Source organism: Podarcis bocagei (genome assembly GCF_964188305.1).
Source record: "Podarcis bocagei genome assembly, chromosome: 6".
Classification (NCBI taxonomy): Eukaryota; Metazoa; Chordata; class Lepidosauria; order Squamata; family Lacertidae; genus Podarcis; species Podarcis bocagei.
Window position 1 is genome coordinate 63,392,835 of NC_138130.1, and position 23,531 is coordinate 63,416,365.

General features: G+C 40.1%; 1 protein-coding gene across 2 annotated transcripts in view; it reads right to left on the bottom strand.

Moving 5' to 3' along the window:
* GBE1 (1,4-alpha-glucan branching enzyme 1) overlaps positions 1 to 23,531 on the bottom strand; it is a 148,862-nt gene that overhangs the window by 103,324 nt on the left and 22,007 nt on the right. For both annotated transcript variants that reach the window (XM_081199739.1, XM_081199738.1), the window contains exons 2-3: positions 9,185 to 9,354; positions 1,717 to 1,832 (exon numbers count right to left, since the gene is read on the bottom strand). In XM_081199739.1, coding sequence (XP_081055865.1) covers positions 1,717 to 1,832; positions 9,185 to 9,354 — 286 coding nt within the window. The remainder of the gene's footprint in view (positions 1 to 1,716; positions 1,833 to 9,184; positions 9,355 to 23,531) is intronic.

Below are 23,531 nucleotides of genomic sequence, written 5' to 3' on the forward strand. Positions count from 1 at the left end.
CACAGTTTGAAAGATAGTAAAAGTTTGCAGCTCATTTAAGATTTCTTGCATTTTTTTCCAGCTCAATGTAAATTTAAAGGAAACCAGAACATTCCTATCATTTACCAACAAGCTTATAATGAAATCTATAAATTAGGGCATGATGGGCTACCATCATGATATCTGACTGCAACCATCATCAATATTCTGAATATAGTTAATGTTAATATTGAATACATCTAAGCATTAAGAACATATTGCCCTTATTTGCCTTTTCTTTTCAAGTGACCCACTAATGTTGTTTTGCTATTTTAAATTTGATATTATATAGTATGTTGTTATTTTCACTGATTGTGTTGTAAGCCACCTTCTGCAGGTAGAGACCCTGAAAGGTGGGGTAAAAAATCTATTTAATAAAATAAAATAATAACAGCATTTTCTGAATTACCCTATTCCACTTGTCTCTTTTAGAGCCATGATGGCATGTGCCACAGGGGTGAAGTTTCAAAAGATTAATTTGCATTTGTGGAAAACTTTATCCTTATTTTTTTTTTATTTAAAAATGTGAGGAAAAGAATATGGCTTGGATCCCATCATCTTCTTGTATGAGATTGTGTGTTCTGAAGTGCCCCTCATCTTACAGCTGCAAACTTTCAAGGAGGACACAGCAGGCTGCTCGGACAAAGAAGAAATGGAAAAAACTTTATTCTACACATGGAATTGATATTAGCATCATCTAAGCCTGCATAGTAAAATATATGAAACACATTCTGGTTCTTTAAGGGTTAATATTGTAGGTAAGATGTTTTTCCCCTAACTGTACCTGGAGATTTGATGAAGTAGCTCTTAAGTGTTGGGTGGATCAGAGTATTAGATATACATATTAAACAAAACACAGCACCAGGTTCTTTATCACTGCCTGATGTCTTTCCTGGGATGTGGGAGATCCTTCTACAGTACATCCCAGTACCTTTGATCTACAGTCATTTCTATGGTATTTCCAAATTATTCCACTTACACATCCTTTTGAAAAAGCTAAAACATGTCAATTGCTCTAGAATATGTTGTTACAGCAGTATGTAAACTCTAAGCTCTTTCACAGGCAGTTGCATGAAGCCTTTAGCTGGCAGTTAATCTGGTTCCAGTCATGGCTCCTTAGATTCAATTCTCCATCGAATTTTGGCCAATGCCTTTCTCCCCCCCCCCCCCCAGCAGTCCCCAGCACTCAGTCTCCAAAGTGGCTTTTCAGAGGGAAGCAAAAGAAGGTCGATACAAAGATGTGCCCTTCTGTGAACATCCTGCATTCACATTCCCTAGGATGCAAGTCAAAGCTTATTCATTTATCATTAAATTTCCACAAGTTTCCTTCAGATGAAGACATAACTTTGAAAAAAAACAAAACCAACCTTTTCTAAATATCCCCATCCCTGTAACTTGTAAGCCTCTGCCTGGGTTTCTCTCAACATTTATTAAACCCTTAACCATATTCAGCCATTTTAGGTTTGCAATAAAGTCACCTTCCTTATTCACCATAAACCCTTTTGTTCACTGCAGTGTCGTGATACCTTTATTTTATATTATTTTGACAGGAAGCCATGTAGGTGAAGAGAAGAATCTGCAAGTCTCCTTTGAACTTTAAAATATAAATTGGCACATCAGAGGGACAGCAGGAAAAACTTCACTATCAGGAATTGAGAGTGACTGGATAGAGCGAAAGTACAATTTTGAAACGAGCACCTTTAATTTTGATCCATGTGGCACAGGATGAAATCCATCTGGTCCAGGTGGGATGAACAACTCCCATTTCCCAAAATCCATTTTCTTATATGGGTGAGAAAATGGATTCCAGTTATCTGCAATAAAAGAAAAGTACTAAAATATTGAACATGTATTAAAATGCATCATTAGTATGTAAAATGAGAAAGTGGGCGCAGATGAAGACCAAGCTTCTTTCTGTGCAATAAGTCTTACTACTTTGAGATTTTTTAAAGCATAAAACTCCTTTCTTCATTCTCCTTTCACATGTTTCCCTCTACCTCCTTAGGCTTGTTCCTCAATACTTCCCTGATAGTACCTGTCACAGTGCTTACTGGTCCTCTTCATGTTTCTTTTGAATGCCATCTTCCTTCACCGTTTTCTTCTAATGAAACCAGTTGTGTTGGCTGGAGCCGATAGGAGCTATACTCCAAAACATCTCAAGGCCCCAGGTTGGCAAAAGCTACAGTTAAAAGGTCCTCTGTTTCAATCTACTTATCAGACCATTATTTTCAACAAAGAATAATCATTAATATCCCACTTTTCTACAAAATGTACTGAGGGTGGTAGGCAGAAGAACCAAAAAACCAGTTCCCTTCTTGGTCTGCTATCTGTTGTCTCCCCAGCCTATTCCACCGATTCATGTATTAGTCCGCTCTTGCAGTGTCTTCTGGCATTTTCCTAAACTGGCTTGTGGTTTTGCTCTTGTACCTTCCATCCTCAAACTCTTTCTTGATCCCTTGTGACTGGATAGCACTCATTACCCTGTTCCACTTCCCTTCCTGTCCATGCCTAGAATGTGTCACATTCTCTCAGTGTTTCAACTTCCTGCTTGTCAATTCCCTACTTGATTCCTTTCAGTCTAGATTTTGCCCAGATTATTGCACTAAAAAGTGTCTTCGTGCATATCTGTGACAACACATTCTACTGATGGCACTTTTTCTTTGTATTTCACTTAGAGGTTTCTGCCATCACTGATACAGCTGATCTTACTATTCTTTCTTCCTTGCGCCCTCTGTTCCCGAGACTCTGTCCTTGCCAAATGCAATCTTCTCTCTCTGATCTTTCTTAACATTTCTTGAAGTAGTTCCTTTTCTTCTTTTCCTTTATCTGTGAACATGTTAGGATTTTCCCCATATGCGTCCACTATCAGTTCATTTGAACCCAACTGCCATGACTATACAGACAGCTGCAAAAAAACTTTCTTTTTCTGTTCCTAACCTCTCTCTCATTATTATTCTAACATTTATGCCAACAGGAAAAGGTTAACAGACGACCTGGGATGAAGGTTTGCTCCTCATTTTTCTGAATAAAATGCATTTTCACCAACAGAACATGTATTTGGGACTAGGTATATTAAGGTTTGCAACACTAAAATGCAATAGCATTAGTATAATTACAAAATAATTCAACTGTAACCCTATGCAGGTATTCCATGGGGGTGGGGGGAGGACATGCAAACCCCCCCCCCCATCTAACCACTGACATTTCAATGGCCTTCTAACTCAGGCCTGGTTGATTTTGCTTGATTGAGTTTTGGCAATGTATTTTAGTCACATTGGAAGTTTGTATCTACATACTGTAAATATATTCAGCAAATATATATATATATATAGATAGATAGATAGATAGATAGATATAGATATAGATATATAGATATATAGTGTTTTTAAGAACACCTACATTTTTCATTTCACAAACACACAGACAATAGGTTTTTTGCAGGCAGGATTCAAGGCTGGAGATCTATAAATAAATAAGGAGCTTCTCCACCCCATTGTTCAGCCCGGACACTAAGGTCCAGCACCGAGGACCTTCTGGCAGTTCCCTCACTGCGAGAAGTGACGTTACAGAGAACCAAGCAGAGGGCCTTCTCGGTAGTGGGGCCCGCCTTGGGGAACGCCCTCCTATCAGATGTCAAGGAAGTAAGCAACCATCTGACTTTTAGAAGACATCTGAAAGCAACCATGTTTAGGGAAATTTTTAATGTTTGATGTTTTAGCGTATTTTTAATATTCTGTTGGGAGCCACCCAGAGTGGCTGGGGAAACCCAGCCAGATGGGCAGGGTATAAATAATAAATTATTATTAAATATTATTATTATTATTATAAGGGTGTAGAGGAAGCAATATATTTCAGCAGGGGAGTTTGCAAGCAGCTGTTTGAAATATAGAGGAGATCCGGCAAGTTATAGAGAGGACAACTGGAGTCTGCTGGGTCATCTAAGATAGGCACGTCCAGCTACCAAGAGACTCACTATAATAAAACTGGCAGCGATCTACCTATTGTCATTGCCAGGAGTTGCTGAACTTTTTTTAGGGGGAGTGGCCAGAGTTGTTGAGCTTTTTGGGGGTACAAGTGGCCACGGTTGTTGTTGAGCTTTTGGGGGGATCGGTCAGAAGGACCCCCACGATCACTTAGATTAATCCCACGATCTACCTATAACGCCGCCATGATTGACCGTAAGATCACAATCTACCTGTTGGACATACCTGATGTAAGGCAAGCAGAATCTGTCTCCAAGATGCAGCTTCTGCTTGGCTGGGAGAACTAGTACCTCTCTCCTCTGCCCAGCTATCCTGATACGAAAGGGAATGGGCGCTGACACTCATTCCTCAGCGCCATCTGAAAACTTCAATTTCTCACAAGCTCAACAACCCAGCCCAGTAATCATATTTCAGACTGACTATATTAAGCAAAATCCACATGCCAAAGCTGCATTTAGTTAGTAGCTGTGTATGCGCCCAGTTCTCCACCGCAGCTCATGTGTGCTATGCCTGCTCATTCTTCTCTGCTACTACAACACAGCTGCAAGCAGGTTTGCATGGTTTGAAGTGGGCTTGTTTCAACAAAGCAGAGTTAAGTTTGTACAAGTTGGCGACATCACAGCAAGCTGCAGAAGCTTCCAAACTGCTGCTGAAGAAAGAGAGGTATGGGGGGCAAGTGTGTGGCTCATCCCCATGATGCTAAAGTCATGGGGCCAGGGTTTCCCAAAACTACCAATTCAGTATGAATGTCATATCACAGATTCCCAAGAGGCTATGCAATGGCATAGGTTAAATACTTTATGTTGCCTTTTTAAAAGAAAAAGAAAACAGAAAACTGCACTGATTCACTGGCATGAAACCAACAGCACTTAAAGTTTCAGTACGATAAAAATTCAAGGGGGGAAACTGCCAAGTGTCAAATAATGTGACATTCCAAGTCATGCTTTTTTAGCATACATCAACACTCAGGAACAATTTCTTAGGAAACCGACACAGAAGTTGCAGGAAAATGTGACTTCCACATGGAACTATAGCCACACAATTGGCCATAATGTTAGCTTTCTGCACACTATGTAGTTGAGCCAATCTTGTGAAGTTTCTCCGTGTCAGTGCCATGCGTTCATGAACAGCAGCTAGAGAAGCTCTATGCTATTAGACTGAAATACATAGTTAGTCTGAAATACATTATCCCCAGCTGTGTGGGCTAGAGCAGATGACAGGTGCAGTCAAAAAAGATTTGGAGGGCACCAGGGTGGGGGTTCTGTCTTAAACCATCTATCAAGGTTGTAAATATACATGAACAAAACTTTTATTGTGAAGTGGCAAACCCTAAGATACTGATATTTTGCTTGTACTCCCTTAGTTACTAAGCAATAAAATGTGTAAATAAAATATTCAGTGTCATTTACCAGAAGCTTTTCAGGAAACTATAATGTCAATACCGCCTCTCGTATCAGAGCTTCAGCTTCCTAATTGCCTCATATACATGATTTACTAAGCTTTTAAAACTACTAATTGACAAATCGTAATGCTGTGAATGTTCTTTTAATAGTCTTGAGTGGCTTTTTTGGGGTAAGTCAAGAGACGTTTGGTTCAGCGCAACTGGAGGCCCACACTAAAAGTTAAAATAAAGGATGGTGTGTACTCTAACTCACACACACTTATTTCTCATCCTGCAGTGTCATGGGCAGATGGAAGCTAAGCAATTCTCACTGCAAAAGAAACAGGAAGAGAACAAAGACTGAACTTCCAGAGACAGAAGGAGGGAGAGAGAAGCTGGTTTAGTTCCAGGCCTGGTACACCTTCTCGCTCATAATGAAGCAGTTACTTGGTAAAAGAAGTTTTAAAAGGAATCTGGCATTCTAGGTTTTAGTTTAGTTTCTAGAAACTCAGTTCTGAGTTCCCAAAAGCTCCCAAGTTAATAATATATTCTGTATTTAATTTGATTTATTTCCAAAGCCCCTAAAACCTACTAGGTGCTGTACAAAAGTATAAAAACAGAAACCAAACTAAATTTGAGGCATTTTAACATAACTGAAATGTAAAGGTAGGTGAAAATGGTATAATATTAAAGCAAGCACATCACTAGCAACTTGATTCTATGTCTTTGGGATTTTGCAGCCCAATTCCTCCTGGGAATATTACTAATACCCATCTGCATTTAATGACAACTTCCATTCCTTAGGCCTTTTGATTCCATTAACTGCCCCCTTGGGAATAAATCTTCTACTTTGACTGATGATGAATAAGATATATAGGGCAACTGACATAATTTTTCATCTAGAAGACTAAAGGCAGATTCAGTCCAGACATCTTACTGATCAGTTTTATTAGCATCTTGAAGTAGTGGTGTTAAGTTTATAAAGAGATGCATTCAATCCATTTAAGAACACTGGGGAGAGTTTTGCATGACATGCAGAATCTGGTAAATGTCCCTTTTCTATCGAATTATTTAAAAGGTACAGAATCCACATTCTTTGCCTCTGGTCACCCTGGAGGAAGACTGACATACATAATAAAAATGTAAATGCGTCCAGCCCAATCATCTCAGTGCAAAGCTAAAGGTACTAAACTAGAAGGTTATGTGTGAAAACCAAAGATCAGATTATATCTTCCAATCAGCATGTCACGTGCATATATGGAGTGAGTGACCATTGGTGGACTTCTTCTTCCCTTTCAAGTTGTTTTTTGGGACCAGGATATACTGGCATTCACAATAGCAGATGCACACTTAGTAGCTGAATGAAACTAGCGCTTCACTCAGCATTTGATCACTGAACACTTAGCGCTATTGCATGGAACCAGTAAGGTTCATTTGTTGTAAATCACGAGAGACACAGCAAACAAGTTCTATTTGAAAGATGTTTTCTGGCACTAGAATATTTTTTTAATGCTCTTTTTTAAACCCAAATCAATTAAGACACTCAAATTAAGAGTATGTCAACCAGTTATTGAATGAAAATAAGCACGTCAAGCTCTTAGAGCAATTTACAAGTTTGCTGTCTGTAAGCCAGGTACATCTAATTTCTGCTATCAACTTTCTAATTTCAGTTTCATTCGACTGTGCTTTACGTGTTGACCCTGCAGGATCAGAATGTGTTATATAAGGTTTCCTTCCTTATGCAAGCCCCTCCCAACCAATGCCTTCTACTAAAAAACAGACTTTTTTGTTTGTTTTTTGCTACTTTTCTGTATTGTTATCAGGTTGTTGATTGACTGGTATCCATTTGTCTCGGGATATTTTGAGTAACTTCTTTACCCCCATTTCAAACTGGCTTTTGGTCTCTTCAACCTGGAAACATTAGTAAGACCTTTTTCATGAGTAATAATCTCTTAGGAAAGAATCATGGCCTTAAATTCTTTATTCGCCAGTATAGATGCTGCTTTTGATTCTCTTCGCCACATTTCTTTTTAGTCTAGCATTTTGGACTTTTCACTTGGTTTTGTTTTTATATTTTATGTTTTATATGCTTTCAGCATTTGCCAGCAGTTTTCTCTTTTCTCTCAGTCTGTGGGGGATCTTCAGATCCATTGTTCGTGATCCATCTTTTTTCACACACTGAAAATTCATTTCCTCTTTTAGATTCCAGTAGCTTTTCTATGCTGACAGCTTTCAACATTACTTTTCTTTTTTCTACTGCTAATCATTACTACATTCCTGACCATCCTTTGGCTACTTCTGTCTTCATACCTCAGTGCCACCTGAAGCTTAATATAGGTCAAACAGCTGATTATTTAGGATGAAAAAAATCACACACACACATTCTCTGTTGAAAATTATGTTCCACAAACTTGATTACATGTAGTGTCTTAGTACAATTTTTGACTTTTCTCTTTCCACCAAATTGATTCTGTTGTCAAATCTTGTCATTTTTATATTTAGCAGTGTTGCTCAAGCCCATATTTTCCTTTCTCTGTTTCAACTTCAAAAATGCTTATTTGACCTTTAATATTTCACATCTTGATTATTGTAATGCTTTTTGCTCTGGTCTATCTAAAACTATGCTGTCCATATTATTACTTTTGCTCACAGCAACTTCCAATTGCTGTCTTCAGTGGTGATTCTTAGTTTACCTCATTCCATTTAAACCTCTGTCCACATTGCCAGAAAGCTTGACAATGAATTTATAATATGTGTTTTGCCACCATAGGTTTGTGTCATAACCCCACTTACTTGGGAGCAAGCCCCCACCAAATTCAGTAAGACATATCTGAGTAAACATAGGATTTCACCTTACCCTTATTTCTCCCTATTGCAGGGTTTCTTTTCCTTGCTTTTTCTTTTATTGAAAGCCAACTCCTTCAGGAGGAACATCTTTCTATTCTACATCAATAAAGAGGCATTGCCACAGCTCAATAATGCATTCGAGTCATCCAAAGGACTTAAGGAGGGCTCAAAGCAGAGCCAATGTAGTCTGGGAAATGGGTGTGGCCTTGCAGAGTCCAAAGAACTGGACAGAGAATACTAGAAGGCTGCACTTAAGACACTTCTAGTCCAAATAATAAAATTCCCAGAAAGGTGTGGCACTTCTTGAAGTCACTTCTGTAGAGTCACTTCTGTTGCCTTTATACCACACGTGCCAAAAGGCGAAGGACCTTGAAGTCAGTTGGGCTCTACTGCCATGTCTTTCCAATAGCAGTCCCATCTTTTCCAAATAGCCATTCAAATGGATATTAAAAAAACCAAAACGTACTATTTTCTCTTAATTAGAGAAGAAGTTTTAAATTAATGTGTCTAGATGTAGTTAACATTTTATTTGCAACCTGCCTTTTGTCCAAGAAGCTCAAGGTGGCATACATGGTGTGTCGATCACCACCCCCAATTTTATCTTCACAACAATCCTGTGAGCCAGGTTAGACTGACAAATAGTGAACCAAAAAGTTCACCTGGTGTGTTTCTTGGTTAATTAAGAGATTTGAACTTAGGTCTTCCATTAAGCATCAGTGAATGCCACCCATTGTTCACTCACACATTCCCCTCTCAACATCAAATTGCATTTTCTGATATACTGTTAAGATTGTAGTGATAACCTGGCAACAACGAATTTTGCACTTAGCCCTGAAGCTGGCAATCCTTTATTTAAAAGAACTAATGTGCAGAGCCATGAAAATATGGGCATAAAAACAGAAAAACAGACGCATACAGAGGATAAGACATAAAACATGTACTTGAAAATACTTACTGAAGTCTCCGGTAAGAAACACCGCTTCTGCCCCAGGAGCCCATTCCTTACAGAACAATCCTCCATCAATAAATCTGTTGACTCCAAATGTTTGGTAACTCTTTGTAAATTTGTCAAGGCCACCTTCATTTTCTTCAATGTTCTTCAAGATGCGATGGAAGAGACTATACCTTTCAATAGAAAAATGCATTGAAGGAAAGTATTACTAAATAATTTCAGTAAAGCTGCCAATGAAAGTCCCATTTTAAGACTTGTTCAGTCAAGTCTATTAGATGATAGTCCCAGTATTCCTTTTAAGCATCATCGAATGTTCAGATCATAAAATTTTAAATTCTAAAAGTTAGGTATATCTGGCATTATAAGAATACTATATGTTCTGTGACTAGTAGCATTGAACTGATGGAGTGAATTGTTACTCACTATGACAGCTATGTGGCACTCCACCGAATCCAATTATTAAAAGGCTAATTTTTCAAAATACTAGGATCATTATGCTAAAGCAAATGGCCACCAAAACATCCCACACTTTCCTTGAGAAACAGTTTTTCTTCATAAAACAAAAGCTAGAGCATGGCACCTCTATTGTAAGATACTCAGTTTTATCTAGTTTAAAAGGGTCATTTGTTCAAAGGAAACATCAATCATAGTGACAACTAAGATATTACACCTTGGGGGAAAATACCACTGCTGGGAAACAGTCTCAGGTTTATTTAAAGCTGTGGTATAGAAAGAGTCACTTTAGAGACATCGTATTAAGAAGGTCCTTAGGTCTCATTTATTCGTTATTCCAGTTGATTATATTACTTTTTTTTAACTCACAAGGCTAAGCCTTCCCAACAGCTTTTATTCCAGAGGCGGGTATTTACCTCACAGCCAGTAAGAATTTCAGAAGAAGCAGAGCCTGAGGATAGTGGGCATGTTCTTATAATGCTCTTGTTCCACACATAGAAACCCCAACATTACAACTGGGAAATTTGCCCATGGGTATCATGCATCAAAACAGTGTAATGATTTCTGTAACCTCCATAGTCAGTTCTCTTATTATGCAGTATATAACACTCTCTCGCTCTCTAGAGCTCTAAATATAAAAGTTGTTTTCTCAACAAACATGTGTGACAGGTGATAGAATTTTAAAGCTTGTTGCAATTTAATTTGAATGCATAAAATATAAGTCAAACAAAAAAGGTGGGGAAAAGACGATTTATACACTTTTGGAGGGGAAAAGGTCAAAGCACAGCGAGAAAACAAGTTGCCGCAATATACGTGAATCCAGTCTCCGGCAAAGGGTACAGGGTATTGTAGGAAAACCACCACTAGCAACCCCAAAACAGAAGTACTGCCCATCTGCATTGCAGTTCCCCATCCCAAAGGAGCACAGTGTTTGTATTTAAGTTGGCTGTGGGGCACAGTGATGCAGCAAAAACCTTACCGTCTCTTTTCTCTGCTCACATAGGTAATCATTATCTATATGCGTAATACTGGGCCATGAATAACATCAGGTACTATCAAGCGAGAACCCAAGAGGTGCAGGCACTGTGCTGACCTGGTCTTTTTCATGATCCAAGCAGGAGTTAGTGATGAGCAACCTAGTATTAAGGACATTGAGATCAGCATCCTCATGAATTGGAATGTGGCTTCAGGATATGAATATATGTATACATGAATATAAATACAAATGCAGATATAGAGAAGTAAACTTCTCTCTCTCACTGTCTTTTTTTCTTAAAGAACTCTTGAAACCATTTAGGACATCCCAAGCTACATTCATACCTGAAGTCTACCAGTATAGAGTCTATGTATCGTAGATGGGTTCTGTACCCCGGAATTAGCTCGATATGGAAATGCAGTTGGGGGGGGGGAGCCTTGCCTGATAAATTTATTACTTGTCATGTATGAATTCAAGGCACAGGTGCCATTCCGGAGGAAGACAGGTAGGAAATCTAGTCCCATACTCTTATGGCAAGTACCGACACTTGATTTGAAACCTTATTTTACACTCTGTAAATCTCAGTACTTCTCAGTTGCTGATGACTATATAGTCCTAAACGGTGGTTTCATCTTAAGATAAATTAATCAGGGAGATGACCCTAGCATTGTCCCCATGCACTTTAAGGGAATATTCACTGTCTTTTAAGGCTGCCAAATAACTTTCCTGTGAATTTTTTTTAAATATGCTGCTCACTTACTAAATTTTAATTACCTATTAGTGTTTACATCTCTACCAAATAACAGCTGATGACTGGAAATGTCAAGGAAGGACTTCATTATTACAATTTAATCTTTTTCAAATATTCTTGTGTGTGTCTGTGCTTTTGGATGCTAATTGGATATGTTATATATAGTGACGTTCCTGTAAAGGCTAGGACTTGAACAAATGTGTGGAGCACTGCATGTACAGCAGATCTTTTTTGTTTTGCCGGGTTGTGGAGGGTGAAGGACTTCCTAATGCAGTGGCTCATCCACAGTGTACCTTATGGAAGTGTGTGAGGCAGCTGGTAAGGAAGCAATGACATATGTGCACAAAGAATCACATGTATAAAATTCTTTGGATTCTACTCTTTGTAAAGAATTGCTTAGTAGTCACATACAATCAAATCGTTATTTGTTTCCCTTCATTTTTGATTGCCATCAGTTATCTTGTGCAACAAAAAGTGTGAACAGTGGTACCTCGGGTTAAGTACTTAATTCGTTCTGGAGGTCCGTTCTTAACCTGACACTGTTCTTAACCTGAAGCACCACTTTAGCTAATGGGGCCTCCCACTGCCGCCGCGCCGCTGCTGCACGATTTCTGTTCTCATCATGAAGCAAAGTTCTTAACCTGAAGCACTATTTCTGGGTTAGTGTAGTCTGTAACCTGAATCGTATGTAACGTGAGGTACCACTGTACCTAGGATGTTCTAACTTTACAGGAAAAGAACTGCGGCAAGTCAAGGTAGATGGATCAATGCTCTGACTTCTTATAAGACAGCTTCCTATGCTGTTCCTCTATTTATTATGCAAATTAATGCATGCTTACCACAAATAGTCCTCTGGAAAAAGTTAATTACAACTTTGAAACTGGCCACTTCCACCTTCACTGCATTATGTTACTAATTATGTAGTAATCATGTATAACCATTACATTACTAATTAAGCTGGTGAAAAAGAAATGGCTTTTGTTGAAAATTTACAATATATAGCAGTGACAATTTCCACAGAAAATGTGTCCATTACAAAACACATTGTATGGTGTGGAAATATGTAATTGTATTCTTCCTTTGGCAATGAAACGTCTTGACATTGATTTGGCTGAAATAGTGTGGACAGGCAACTGCTAATCATTCCAAACTGCCTGGACAAGGAGCGGAACAAACAAAATCTCCTAATGTTTAATACAAAGATGATGGGATGAGTAAGAGGGAAGTGGGCAGACAAGTATGGATTGAAGAATTGAAAGGCTGGGACTGATGACAGGGAGTGAAATAATTCCTAACCCAATAGCATCCTCCCCCAATGTGCCACCCTTCAGATATTTGGGGCTACAACTCCCATCAGCCCCTGCCAGCACAGCCAATGGCCAGAAATGAGTTTTCTAGTTCAAATGTTTGGAGAGCAGTAGGTTAGGGAAGGCTGCTTCCTGTAAGAGGAACTTGGGAGGGTTATTTTTATTAGCTGTGGCTTCTGCAGTTACTTTGGCATTGTCACCTGGAAATCCTAAAAAGGCAGAAAGAGCTAAGAAGCAGTGAGATGAAAGGTTGGTGGGATTTCACACACTGATTGAACTAATCAGTCATTTTCTTGGCTAGAGCCTGCAAAATGGATGGATTACTTAACACTTGCTACCTAACTTCAGTTCACTGTTTCATGCAATCCTCTTTTGTTTTGTTTTTTAACTTTTTACTAAAATAAATTCATGTGAGCAGCACTCATATGAGTAAAATACACAAAAGCAAAAAAAATAAAGCAAACAGTTGAGACAACAAAAGTTAACAGGAATCTCAAAGGAAATAGATACGTGTTGATGTATATTCCCTCTATGATTCAACAGTTATTAAGGGCAAACTGTGTTAGTCCTATAGCAAGCATGTGTCACATGGCTCTTGTATTGATTGTTTTCACTTTTGCAATCCTAATTTTGATTCTCTGCATAAATGGTGAAGGGAAAAGACGTTAAAAGCACAGTAGACCACAAGGGATTGCAAGGTGTAATGCTAACTTAAAGGGATCTTTCTTGCCAAGTGAGAAGAAGTTGCTTCCAAGTTCCTTCGCCGTTTTAGCAAGGTAAACAGATGTAGCCTTCGCAACCATTCACTGAGCATGACAAGTAAGAAATTTATCAGACTTTCCCTCCAAAACTGCATTTTCATATCGAGCTAAGCCAGTGGTACAGAACCCATCTCTCCATTCAGGGAAGCAAGAGGCAGTATCACAATTCAAGAATCCATATATACAAAAGCACTCATAGAGTGTGAAGAACAGTACAGTGGTACCTCGGATTAAGAACTTAATTCGTTCTGGAGGTCTGTTCTTAACCTGAAACTGTTCTTAACCTGAAGACCACTTTAGCTAATGGGGCCTCCCGCTGCTGCAGCACAATTTCTGTTCTCATCCTGAAGCACTATTTCTGGGTTAGCGGAGTCTGTAACCTGAAGCGTATGTAACCCGAAGCGTATGTAACCCGAGGTACCACTGTATAGGAAGGGGTGTGGCTTGGAAATGGTCATGGTCTGGGGCAACTTCCAACCAGAGACACATGGAAAGCCACATTTAGCCTCTCGGCCTGAGGTTCACTTCGTGAGCTAAGCTATACCCGTACAATTACTGTGCGTCATACTTCTGTGAGAGACTCAAGGAGAGAAACAAGGCAACAATACTATGTAGGTTCAGTTATGCTAGTAAATATAATTCTCACTGTCTATAATCGACTGTTTAAGCTTCTGAGAACAACGGAAAGACCCCTGTTTAATTAGCACAGCTGCAAATCAAAAGACAACTATTTTGTTTTTAAAAATTTTAATTAATTTGTTTGATAATGTTTGTATCAAATCATTTTTTATGCTTTGCATTTTAAGCATGACTACTCAGACGCAATACTCAAGGAGCATTACTACCTTGTAAGTGTGTAGTGGATGGTAGTGGCAGCCTTAAAGATTTAGTGGCCTGCTTCGTATTGGGACCCACAGGCGCTATTTATCTAACACCTGCTTCAGCATCACTTCACTTAATGATTCCTCTAACCTCTAGCTTCAGTACAATTGACATAAATGGAAAAGAATGCTGGCATCTTCATATTTAGTCATTTTTTAATTAAAAAACAACAACCTTAAAAGGCCATATTGATTACCTGATCCTCTTGAATTGGGTTTTGAAATTAAAACTCAAATACATTTACAAGTGATTGAGGGGGTGCTCATCTGAGAGAGGAACAGGGAAGTGCACCACAAAATAGCTGGCAGTTGTGTAACTACCAAGAGAACTGTGAACTGAGAGTACAACTGCTGGAACATTAAACCACCGCCAGCCACAAGACAGAAGGGTGGAGATATAAAAGTGCATGGATGAAATCCATGATCCTGTTTCATGATGCAATAACAGAAGTAATCCAAATCAACTTGCTTTATCCCATGCTCCACGTTATACAGAGGTCAGCAAACTTTTTTGTGGGGGGCCAGACTATATTTTGAAGGCGGGGAAATGAACGAATTCCTGTGCCCCACAAATAACCCAGAGATGAATTTTAAATAAAAGGACACATTTTACTCATGTAAAAACACGCTGATTCCTGGAATGTCTGCAGGCCGGATTAAGAAGGCAATTGGGCCGAATCCGGCCCCTGGGCCTTAGTTTGCCTACCCGTGTGTTATACCATACAATTTCGGACAAAACTTCATGTACCTGTTTTGTCCTCCCCTTAGTGGTATTATTAGTTTCTCTTACCAATTTCCAGTCTGTTTGTTTGAGTGGGATCCAGATGGGACCCAAGGAGCCTTTAACCTTTGGTGCCCTGCCACAGTCTTGTTCTAATTTCCCCATTCCGCAATGTGCATTGCAAACAAAGATCCCATTGACGTGACTGACACCTTGATTGCACTGCAAAAATTGCTGGTGCAGGGCACACACCCAGCCACTTTTTGGGAGGGCAGCAGCTGCCAATTTTCAGGTGCACAGCCCTGAACCTCCCCCCTCAAAATTGGGAGACACATACATGCAATGTGTGGCAAGGAGGGGTCGCTGCAGTGCAGGTCAGAACTTCCCAGATAAGGTCATATGTAGTTTGGCCAACAAGTCCAGAGAAGCTCCAGTATGTTGATCAGATACCAGACAATGTCACTGAGAAATCTGAATGATCAGGACATTGCTTGTGCAGTGTGGTACTTCAATCAGAAAATTACTCCAGTAAATTGCTTTGCCCACTATGGTCTAAATCAGGGTTTCCCAAACTTGGGTCTCCGGCAGCTTCTGGACTACAATTCCTATCATCCCTGACCATAAGCCCTGTTAGCTAGGGAAGATGGAAGTTGTAGTCCAAAAACAGCTGGGAAATAGGAGTGGGGGAGAACACCACTAAAAATGGGAGCAGATAAACCAGCAATATAAGTGAAACAATTGAGAAGAAATGTTAAAGCTAAAGGATTTAAGGTCAGCATGCCTCTGAATTAACTTTGTATTTAAATTGTGGGTTTTTAAGGCTTATTTAAAGTCACCCAGAGAACTGTACGTTATGGAGAAGCATAAAAATGCAATAGATATTCAGTCTGTTACAGCAAGGTTGTTCTCATGCACAAATGTTAAAAATTTGGTAATGTAAATAATTTTTAATTTGGAGGATTTTTTGCATTTGGCCAAATGTAAAGCAAGTGACAATTTTGCAACTCTTCCTTTAGCTGTGGGACCAAAAACACACACACACACACACACACACACACACACACACACACACACACACATTTTCTGACAAAGAAACCCAGGAAGCTACAAAGCATGTCGTCCCCCCTGCCCAAGTGTTCATTCCAAACCCCTCTTTAGGGTTTTGTTTTTTAAATGCTACTGTCAGCACCGCTGAGCCATATATTTTCATATTACTCAAGTAACACTTTCAAAAGAAAATTTGAGATAGTTGAAAGCCTTTGCAACTTTCTTGGTTAAAGGCTTCACAGACAAATCATGTGTGTGAGATCTAAAAGGCTCAGTACATCATTCAGTAATTTGATTCATTCAAGGGAGACTGCATGAATGGCAGGCAACTTCTCTCTTCCCCCCTTCCCGTCACCCCAGACTCACTGTTTGCGTGATCCAGAGATTATTTTGCCTTCTTAGCACTTCAAATAATCCCTGTGCAGGAGAGTGTTGGCTTTATTTATTTATTTTACTTTAAATTAATGTGGGGAGCGGGGTGACACCCTAATTTGAGAAGAAAGCTGCCGAAATACAAAGAGACAGATTTCTTTCTGGAAATCAGTAGACTAAGACTTTGTTAGCTCATGTTTCATATTACACAAGAGAAAATAAACTGAAAGGTCAGTTGAACAGTTACAGCATTGCCCTTTTCCAAGGTAATCAGCAGAGCATGTAGCAAAGACGTGAACACAAGCGTGACTGGAAAGACAGTAGCTGATAAAGAGGCCCGCTGCCAAAACTACGCGGGACAAAATACTATATTCCCAATGCCAGCTGAAGAGTGCGGCCTGCCACAGGACTTCCCTCAGTAATTCTGATTTATTACTTTAATTTGAAATTGTGTTCTTGTTAAACATTCAGGTTTTCGTACTGCCAAAAGATACCAGCATCTTTAATACTGACCATTAATCACATCCATAGGTGAAGTACAAGAGAAGCAGTATAGCTTATTAATTTGTTTGCAGCGATGAAAACAAGGCATTCATTACAATTAATTTTGCTGGTTGACTAATGCGTGGTAAAATAAACATGCAGTCTCCTTCTGTAATTCAATAGCATTTAAACTAAGGGCTGCATCGAAGTCCATTTTCCGTATTAAAATAAGCAGCTTAGTTATCTCTCTGTAATGCAAGCATCCTCCACTCAGACTTGGCTAATCATCTTAAAGAGAGGGGTGTTTTTTTAAAAAAGGAAGAGGATTTTTTAAAAGTCAGAGGCATCTCTCTTAAGTGTTTTGTTTACTGGAAGTTGTTTTAAAATGGCTCCGTTAGTAACGGCCTGCCAATTCCCATTTGATACCACTGTCAGCTATTTTGTATATCAAGGTCAAGTGTGGAAAAATACAGACTCAATGAGTCCCATAGCAACTGTGCTGACAGCTATGAAGTCTGAATCAAAACTCAGACTGAAATAGTTGAACTTCTAGACACTGCCACTTTTATCCCTGTGTTGAAAACATTTGCACTGAAGTACCACCAATGAAAACGACAATGGTCCTATAAAACAAAAAGGTGCAAAGGCTTCTCTGCAGCTATCTTGAATTATTCCATTGCATGTTTCCACTTACAATTAATCTGCTAGACAATATATCAAAGTGTCAAAGATGCAAGTAGCATTTTGATAATGGTCAGGTTTAAAACTCATTTATTATTGTGGTCTATAGTCCCAAGACAAAGAACATTACAGATGCTGATACAAGCCAGGCTTTATAGAGACCCCACCTCCTATCTTATGCCAGAGTTGCAGGAGAAGAGATGTCCTTGCATTATTATTCCAAAACCCTCTAGCCACACACACAACAATCTTTCAAGATGTTCAAATAAGGTTAGAAAGGTGTGAAAACATAATAAAAAAGACCTAACTACCTGTGTGGCTCTCTGTATCACTGACTACTGTATTTGTATTGTACTGTTCTTTGGGTACTGAAGTCTTCATCTGTGATTAGATCATGCAAGAACTTCTCAGAGAACTATCACCATTTGCAGAACAGCTTCTGGGACAGAAGGGAAAGATATCTGTTTCGTTGGAGTAGCTTTATAAGCCAGGATGGTAACTTAGAAGCGATCCCAAGCAGACTAGGTCCCTGCCCACCGCCTCCTGGCCGGATGCCCTAGGTCAAGGAAGCTGAATAAACAGCGTAGGGTAGGAAATACACATAGAAAAGCTGTGGGAAGGGAAGTAGTGTAAGAGGCAGCTTGACAGCATAGCAAATGGGGAACTAAATGCAAAAAGGAGGAAAGAAAAAGCAGAGCAACTAAGAAAAGGAATGGGCAGATAAGGGAAGGAGAAGCTGGGGTGCTAAGGATGACAGAAGAAGACGCCTTATGCAAGTAGGATTAGCAGGCAACTGAGCAAACCACGGTGATAGAGACGCTGTTAAAGAAAAGGAGCAGCCAAGGAGAAAGGAGATCAGGAGCAAAGTTGTTTAAAAACACAGGAAGCCCCTTTATATCAAATCAAACCATTGGTCCAGTTGTACTGATAACCAATGTGGATGTTCTAAAATGGGCAGTGTATGCTCACACAACAAAGCTTCCCTAAGCACCCCAGCTGAATTCTGGACCAACTGCAGTTTCCAAAGACTCATCAAGTCTTGATGTAGCCAAGGCATGCATCATCACTGATAGGTTCAGGTGCAGTTGGTGTAGCAACCTAAGCTAGGCAATGGCTTACTGGACATTATTAACATATAGATCTGTTCAGAGCCATCTGGGCTGCAATCCTGAGCCAAAGAAAATTATTCTTTCATCAATCTACTCCCATTTCTTTTAATGAGGATAAGAGGTAGAATAACTACTTGCTAGAATAGCTATTCACACCCAACATTCTCTCCATCCTCATGATTCAACAGAGCGGAGGAGTCATGATGAACTTTGTTGCTGTTAATGTTCTTTCTGAAACTTTTCAATAAGCAAGTGTTATGAAGTGTGTGTGTGTGTGTGTGTGTGTGTGTGTGTGTGTAAAAGCAGGTCACCAAAACAAAATGTAATGATTTATTACATCAGCATAGTATATACTGCATTCTCTTCAATAGGTAAGTCATTGTCCTATTGTTTGTTAGTGTCAAGTAATACTACAATTTTATGTTCTTCTCCAACTTTCTTTATGTTAGAAATGGATTGTTGCAGAATAAACCAGCTTCTGGCATTCCGTGCTTAAGTAGACTAGGTTTTGTGATGAACTGTTATTACCATGTCACCACAATACCTAGTGTTGCATTAACTAGAGAGATAGCAGTTGCAACCCATAATATTTCAAACCATGTTCTTACCATCTTAATTGCTCCTGCAATAATTCTGCTTCACTGCCAAGACGACAACTAAATTGGAGCAACAAGAGGGCGTTTTTTGTTATATCCATCTTCGACCAAGCCACACTGAAATGTACAGTGACTGGATTCATTTAACTCTTTTACATAGTAGTATTGCATGGGATTCCCCACCCCTTTAAATGCATAGTGACATCATTATTCTCTCTCTTCCAAAACATTAAAATTGCTTATGAAGAACTCTTAGTAGAATTCCCTGGTCACTTCATTCAGTCTCACAGGAAGACTCCCAAGTTCATCACATCTATTTGCTATATTGAAATTTAAACAGACAGATCTGCTGCACTCCATATGCATGTGTCAATTTCCTGGTTTGCTGTAGTCTGACAGAAGCCTACTAAATGGAAAGGACTTGGGCATAAGAGAGACTGACCACATCCATCACTGGGGTAATGTATGTAGAGCCTATAGAAATACCCATGGATCTTTTGAATTGTGTGCAGGGCACTTTTAATGCACAGGCATATCAGAGCATGTGAAGCCCTTGATCAAGTCCTTTATTTCCAAAATTCATCCTGATTCCTTAATACTGCTAAAGGCAAGACTCAGAAGCACATTCAACTATTGTATTATATGGAGGCTTGTGGTTTCAAATTGTTCTGTCCTTAGGAAGGGCTTGTCACAGCTACTATCTCTAGAGTTCTATAAAAAGCTAACAGAAACATTGATTTTTAGATTTATGTCCTAAGTTGCCAGGTATGTCAAGGAGAGATCTATTAAGCATCACTTAAATCACCATGAACATTACGGTAAGGTCACATCAATGTCAGGCACAATCCATTGTATTTTCTTTTAATAAAGCCTTTGGAAATTTAGCCCAATTTTTATTAATTTTCAACCAACTGTGGGCCACAAAACCTGGAATGTTCACTTCTAATAAAAGTTTCTTACCGCAGCAACAATCGAACAGTATGTTATTTGAATCTCCTTCATCTTGAAGAATCCCTGCAACACTGCTTGTATATTTCAAGCCCTTCTCCCACCAGGCTTCTCAGACTAACTTTTCCTTTAATCACATATAATTTGGAAGGTGAAGAAATGCACAAGAGAAACATGCACTAGGAATAGGGACAGTGGATTTAACATCTAAAATTAAGTGCATCCATTATGTCCAAGTTTGATATTCTAGAAAAGGACCGGAAAATTCCTTGCCATTCCCTGAGGAAGCAATGTCTGAGTGATCATCTTGCAGAAGCTTTAATTAGGATCATGATTCATAAAGTATGAGGAATGCCTCTCAGTGAAGTAGCTGGCAATTACTATGTGAGGCAGAGGGAATTATATGAATGCTGCCTCCAGGTGCTGCTCCATATACCGTATTTTTCTGTGTATAGCATGCCCCCAAGACTAAGACGACCCTTATTTTTGGAAACTCCAAATTATGAAAATGGGGGAGACATTTTTTTGGCCTTGTCACAGCCACCAATCACCTGCCCAACCACCACTGACGAGCTCCTGCTTGCGAGTCCCCTCTCTCCACTATCCGTGTATAAGAAGACCCCCAATTTTTAACATTAATTTATAATAATAAAAATTTGTCTTATACACGGTAAAGTACGGTATGTGGGAGCATGGGAGTTTTTATTGCTATGTATTTTGTTTTTCTATGTTGTGTTTTTATGTTGAAAACCAACCTGTGATCTCTGGTTGAAGGGCAGCAAATGAATGAATGAATGAATGAATGAATGAATGAATGAATTAAGTGCAAGACCTAAGCTCCTCATTCAGCTCCCATCAAAGCATTCCATCCCCATTCCATCAGGGAAATGCAGAGGAAAAGACTGTGGGGTCTCTCCATTGACTCAGCTGATGGACCAACAAGCTTTTGGCTCCTCTCCTTGGTAAACTCTTTCGATTCCAGCTTATCCTTGCATGAACCCTGTTAACCAGGATCAACTGACAGGTTTCTTTCTTCTTCCCTCACAGTCCCTCATTCCCTTGCACCCTGTCTTTTAAACTGTAGCACCAGAGGGAAGGGACGGTGTCATTACAGATCTTTGTAAACCATTCTGGGATCCTTTATGTGCTCAAGAGCAAGATTAAAAATGCTTCCTGTAAATAAAATAAAAGATGTGAAAAGGTCCACATCCATTGCCATGTTTAATTACCCTATCAAGTACTAGGTTTAAAAAGGAAAGGAAAAAGAGGAAACCAATCAAGAAAGATCAAAACCAGAGATTAAAAAAAAAAGTCTGAACTTTTGCAATTTGATTTTGCTAATGGAGGAGATAAAATGTCTTACAAATTGATTAAAGTTACACCAAGATTCATAGCTGGGCAACACCCTTGCCCTAAAACATAAATCGGTGCTAGTGCAGCAAAGTGGACTGTCCCAGGATCTACCAAAAAGCTTCAATAATGCTTCAGAAGCCAAAGAAAGAAAAAGCTTAAGTCATCATTAAGAATGTGAAAGAAAATTTACTGTATGGAGTAGGTGGATCCATTAATCATCCCTGGTACACAACATAATTTGTCAGTGGAGATTCAGACACATCAGCATCTAATAGAACACTTCTGGTTCAGGTTGTCAAGTTTCCAAAAACACTTAGATATACTTGAGAGGAAGTTACCCTTTGTCCAGCTGTAAAGATTCCCTTAACTGCTACTTAAAATAGCCTTGTTAAGTTAGGGCTGCCATAAGTCCGGATTTTGCTGGACATTTCCAGGATTTGTCAAGCAGAAATTGTGTCTGTGCGGAATTTCAATAAATCACCCAAATGTTCAGGAATCCCAGATGCATGGCAACCCATTTGTTGGCAGGCACCACGGTCGGGAGGCGCCCTGATGGCTTTAAAATATAAAAGCAGCTGGCAAACGAAGTGGGGCAAGGAGGGAAGGCCTCTTCAGCCACCTCTAAATGTTGCTTGGAGACAGAGGCGGCAGCACTGTGAGGGCCTCCCAGCTGCGGCACGTGGTCCAGGGTCAAGCAGGAGCAGCCTGGGCATGGAGGAACAGGAGCAGCGTGGGGAAAGGATTTTCCCAGCCATCATCTGGCACGCTCTAGTGGGGCTTGGATGTGTGGGAAAGCCCCGGTCAGCGGCAGGCCTAGGCAAGACCCCGGTGGTGGTACATTTAACATTTTACGGCCCCAGCTGCAGCCCTAGGGCGCTCCTTCATTGCATGGTGGGGCGCTAGTCCCCAGCAAGTTCCCAGCCCACACCCGGCAGCCCATTAAGGCAGGTGAGGGACGCAGTGGTAACTGCAGCTCCAGAGAGAGCCAACCTGCCACAAGAAAGCCAGGGCCATGAGCCAAGAGGGAGCTGTTTTCCCCAGGTTTCCTTTTCTTTTTTAGGCCTTTCCCCCTCTTTTCTTCCTTTTCTTGTGGGGGTGCCCTTTTTTGCTCTTTGGAACATGGCAACACACGTCGGTTTTGTTGCAAGCATGCTTTGAGTGGCGTCCCTCCACCCCACTCTTGTTTTCGTGGCTAGGGGACACTTTGTCTTGCTACCTGCTTTCTTGAAACTTAGGGCTGAGGGAGGGGCGCCTCATCCCCAGCATGCCTTCCCCTGCCCAGGCCAACATCTCTCTGCCACCTTCAACAGTGACTGCTGCCACACAGGTCCACTGGGCTGCAGGAGGGAAGCAGCTTTGTTTGCAAGTTTGGAGACGGGGCTTGCCACACGAGGAGGCCTGCTGCTCTTCTTCAACCTGGTGCTGAGAGGAGAGGCAGCTGTCGAGTCTGCTTCTCTTAGAAGAACTGACGGCAGAAACAGAAGAATGGGGGGGCATTTTCAAGTAGGGTTGCCATAGGTCTGGGTTTTTGTTCTTTGGAATATGGCAACCCTAGGGACCTAGTAACATTAGTATCAATTGGATGCTAACTTTCCATGACAAAGAGGTAGTCATGATGCCATCAGAGAAGGGGAAGAGGAGCTGCTTCTGGACATCAAGGAAGGAAGGAACATACATAGCATGCAGAAAGTCCCAGGTTTAATATCTGGGATGACCAGCCGGAAAGATGTAAGAGGACTTCTAAGTGTGCATCTAACCTGAAACCCTAGACACCCAATGTCAGTAAGGATGAATGGACCAATAGTCCACCCTCTATAAGGGGGCTTCATACAACATTTTATTTGTTTGTATACCACCCTTCATCTGAAAGTCACACGGCGGTTCACAACATAAAAATACAAAATGAGAATA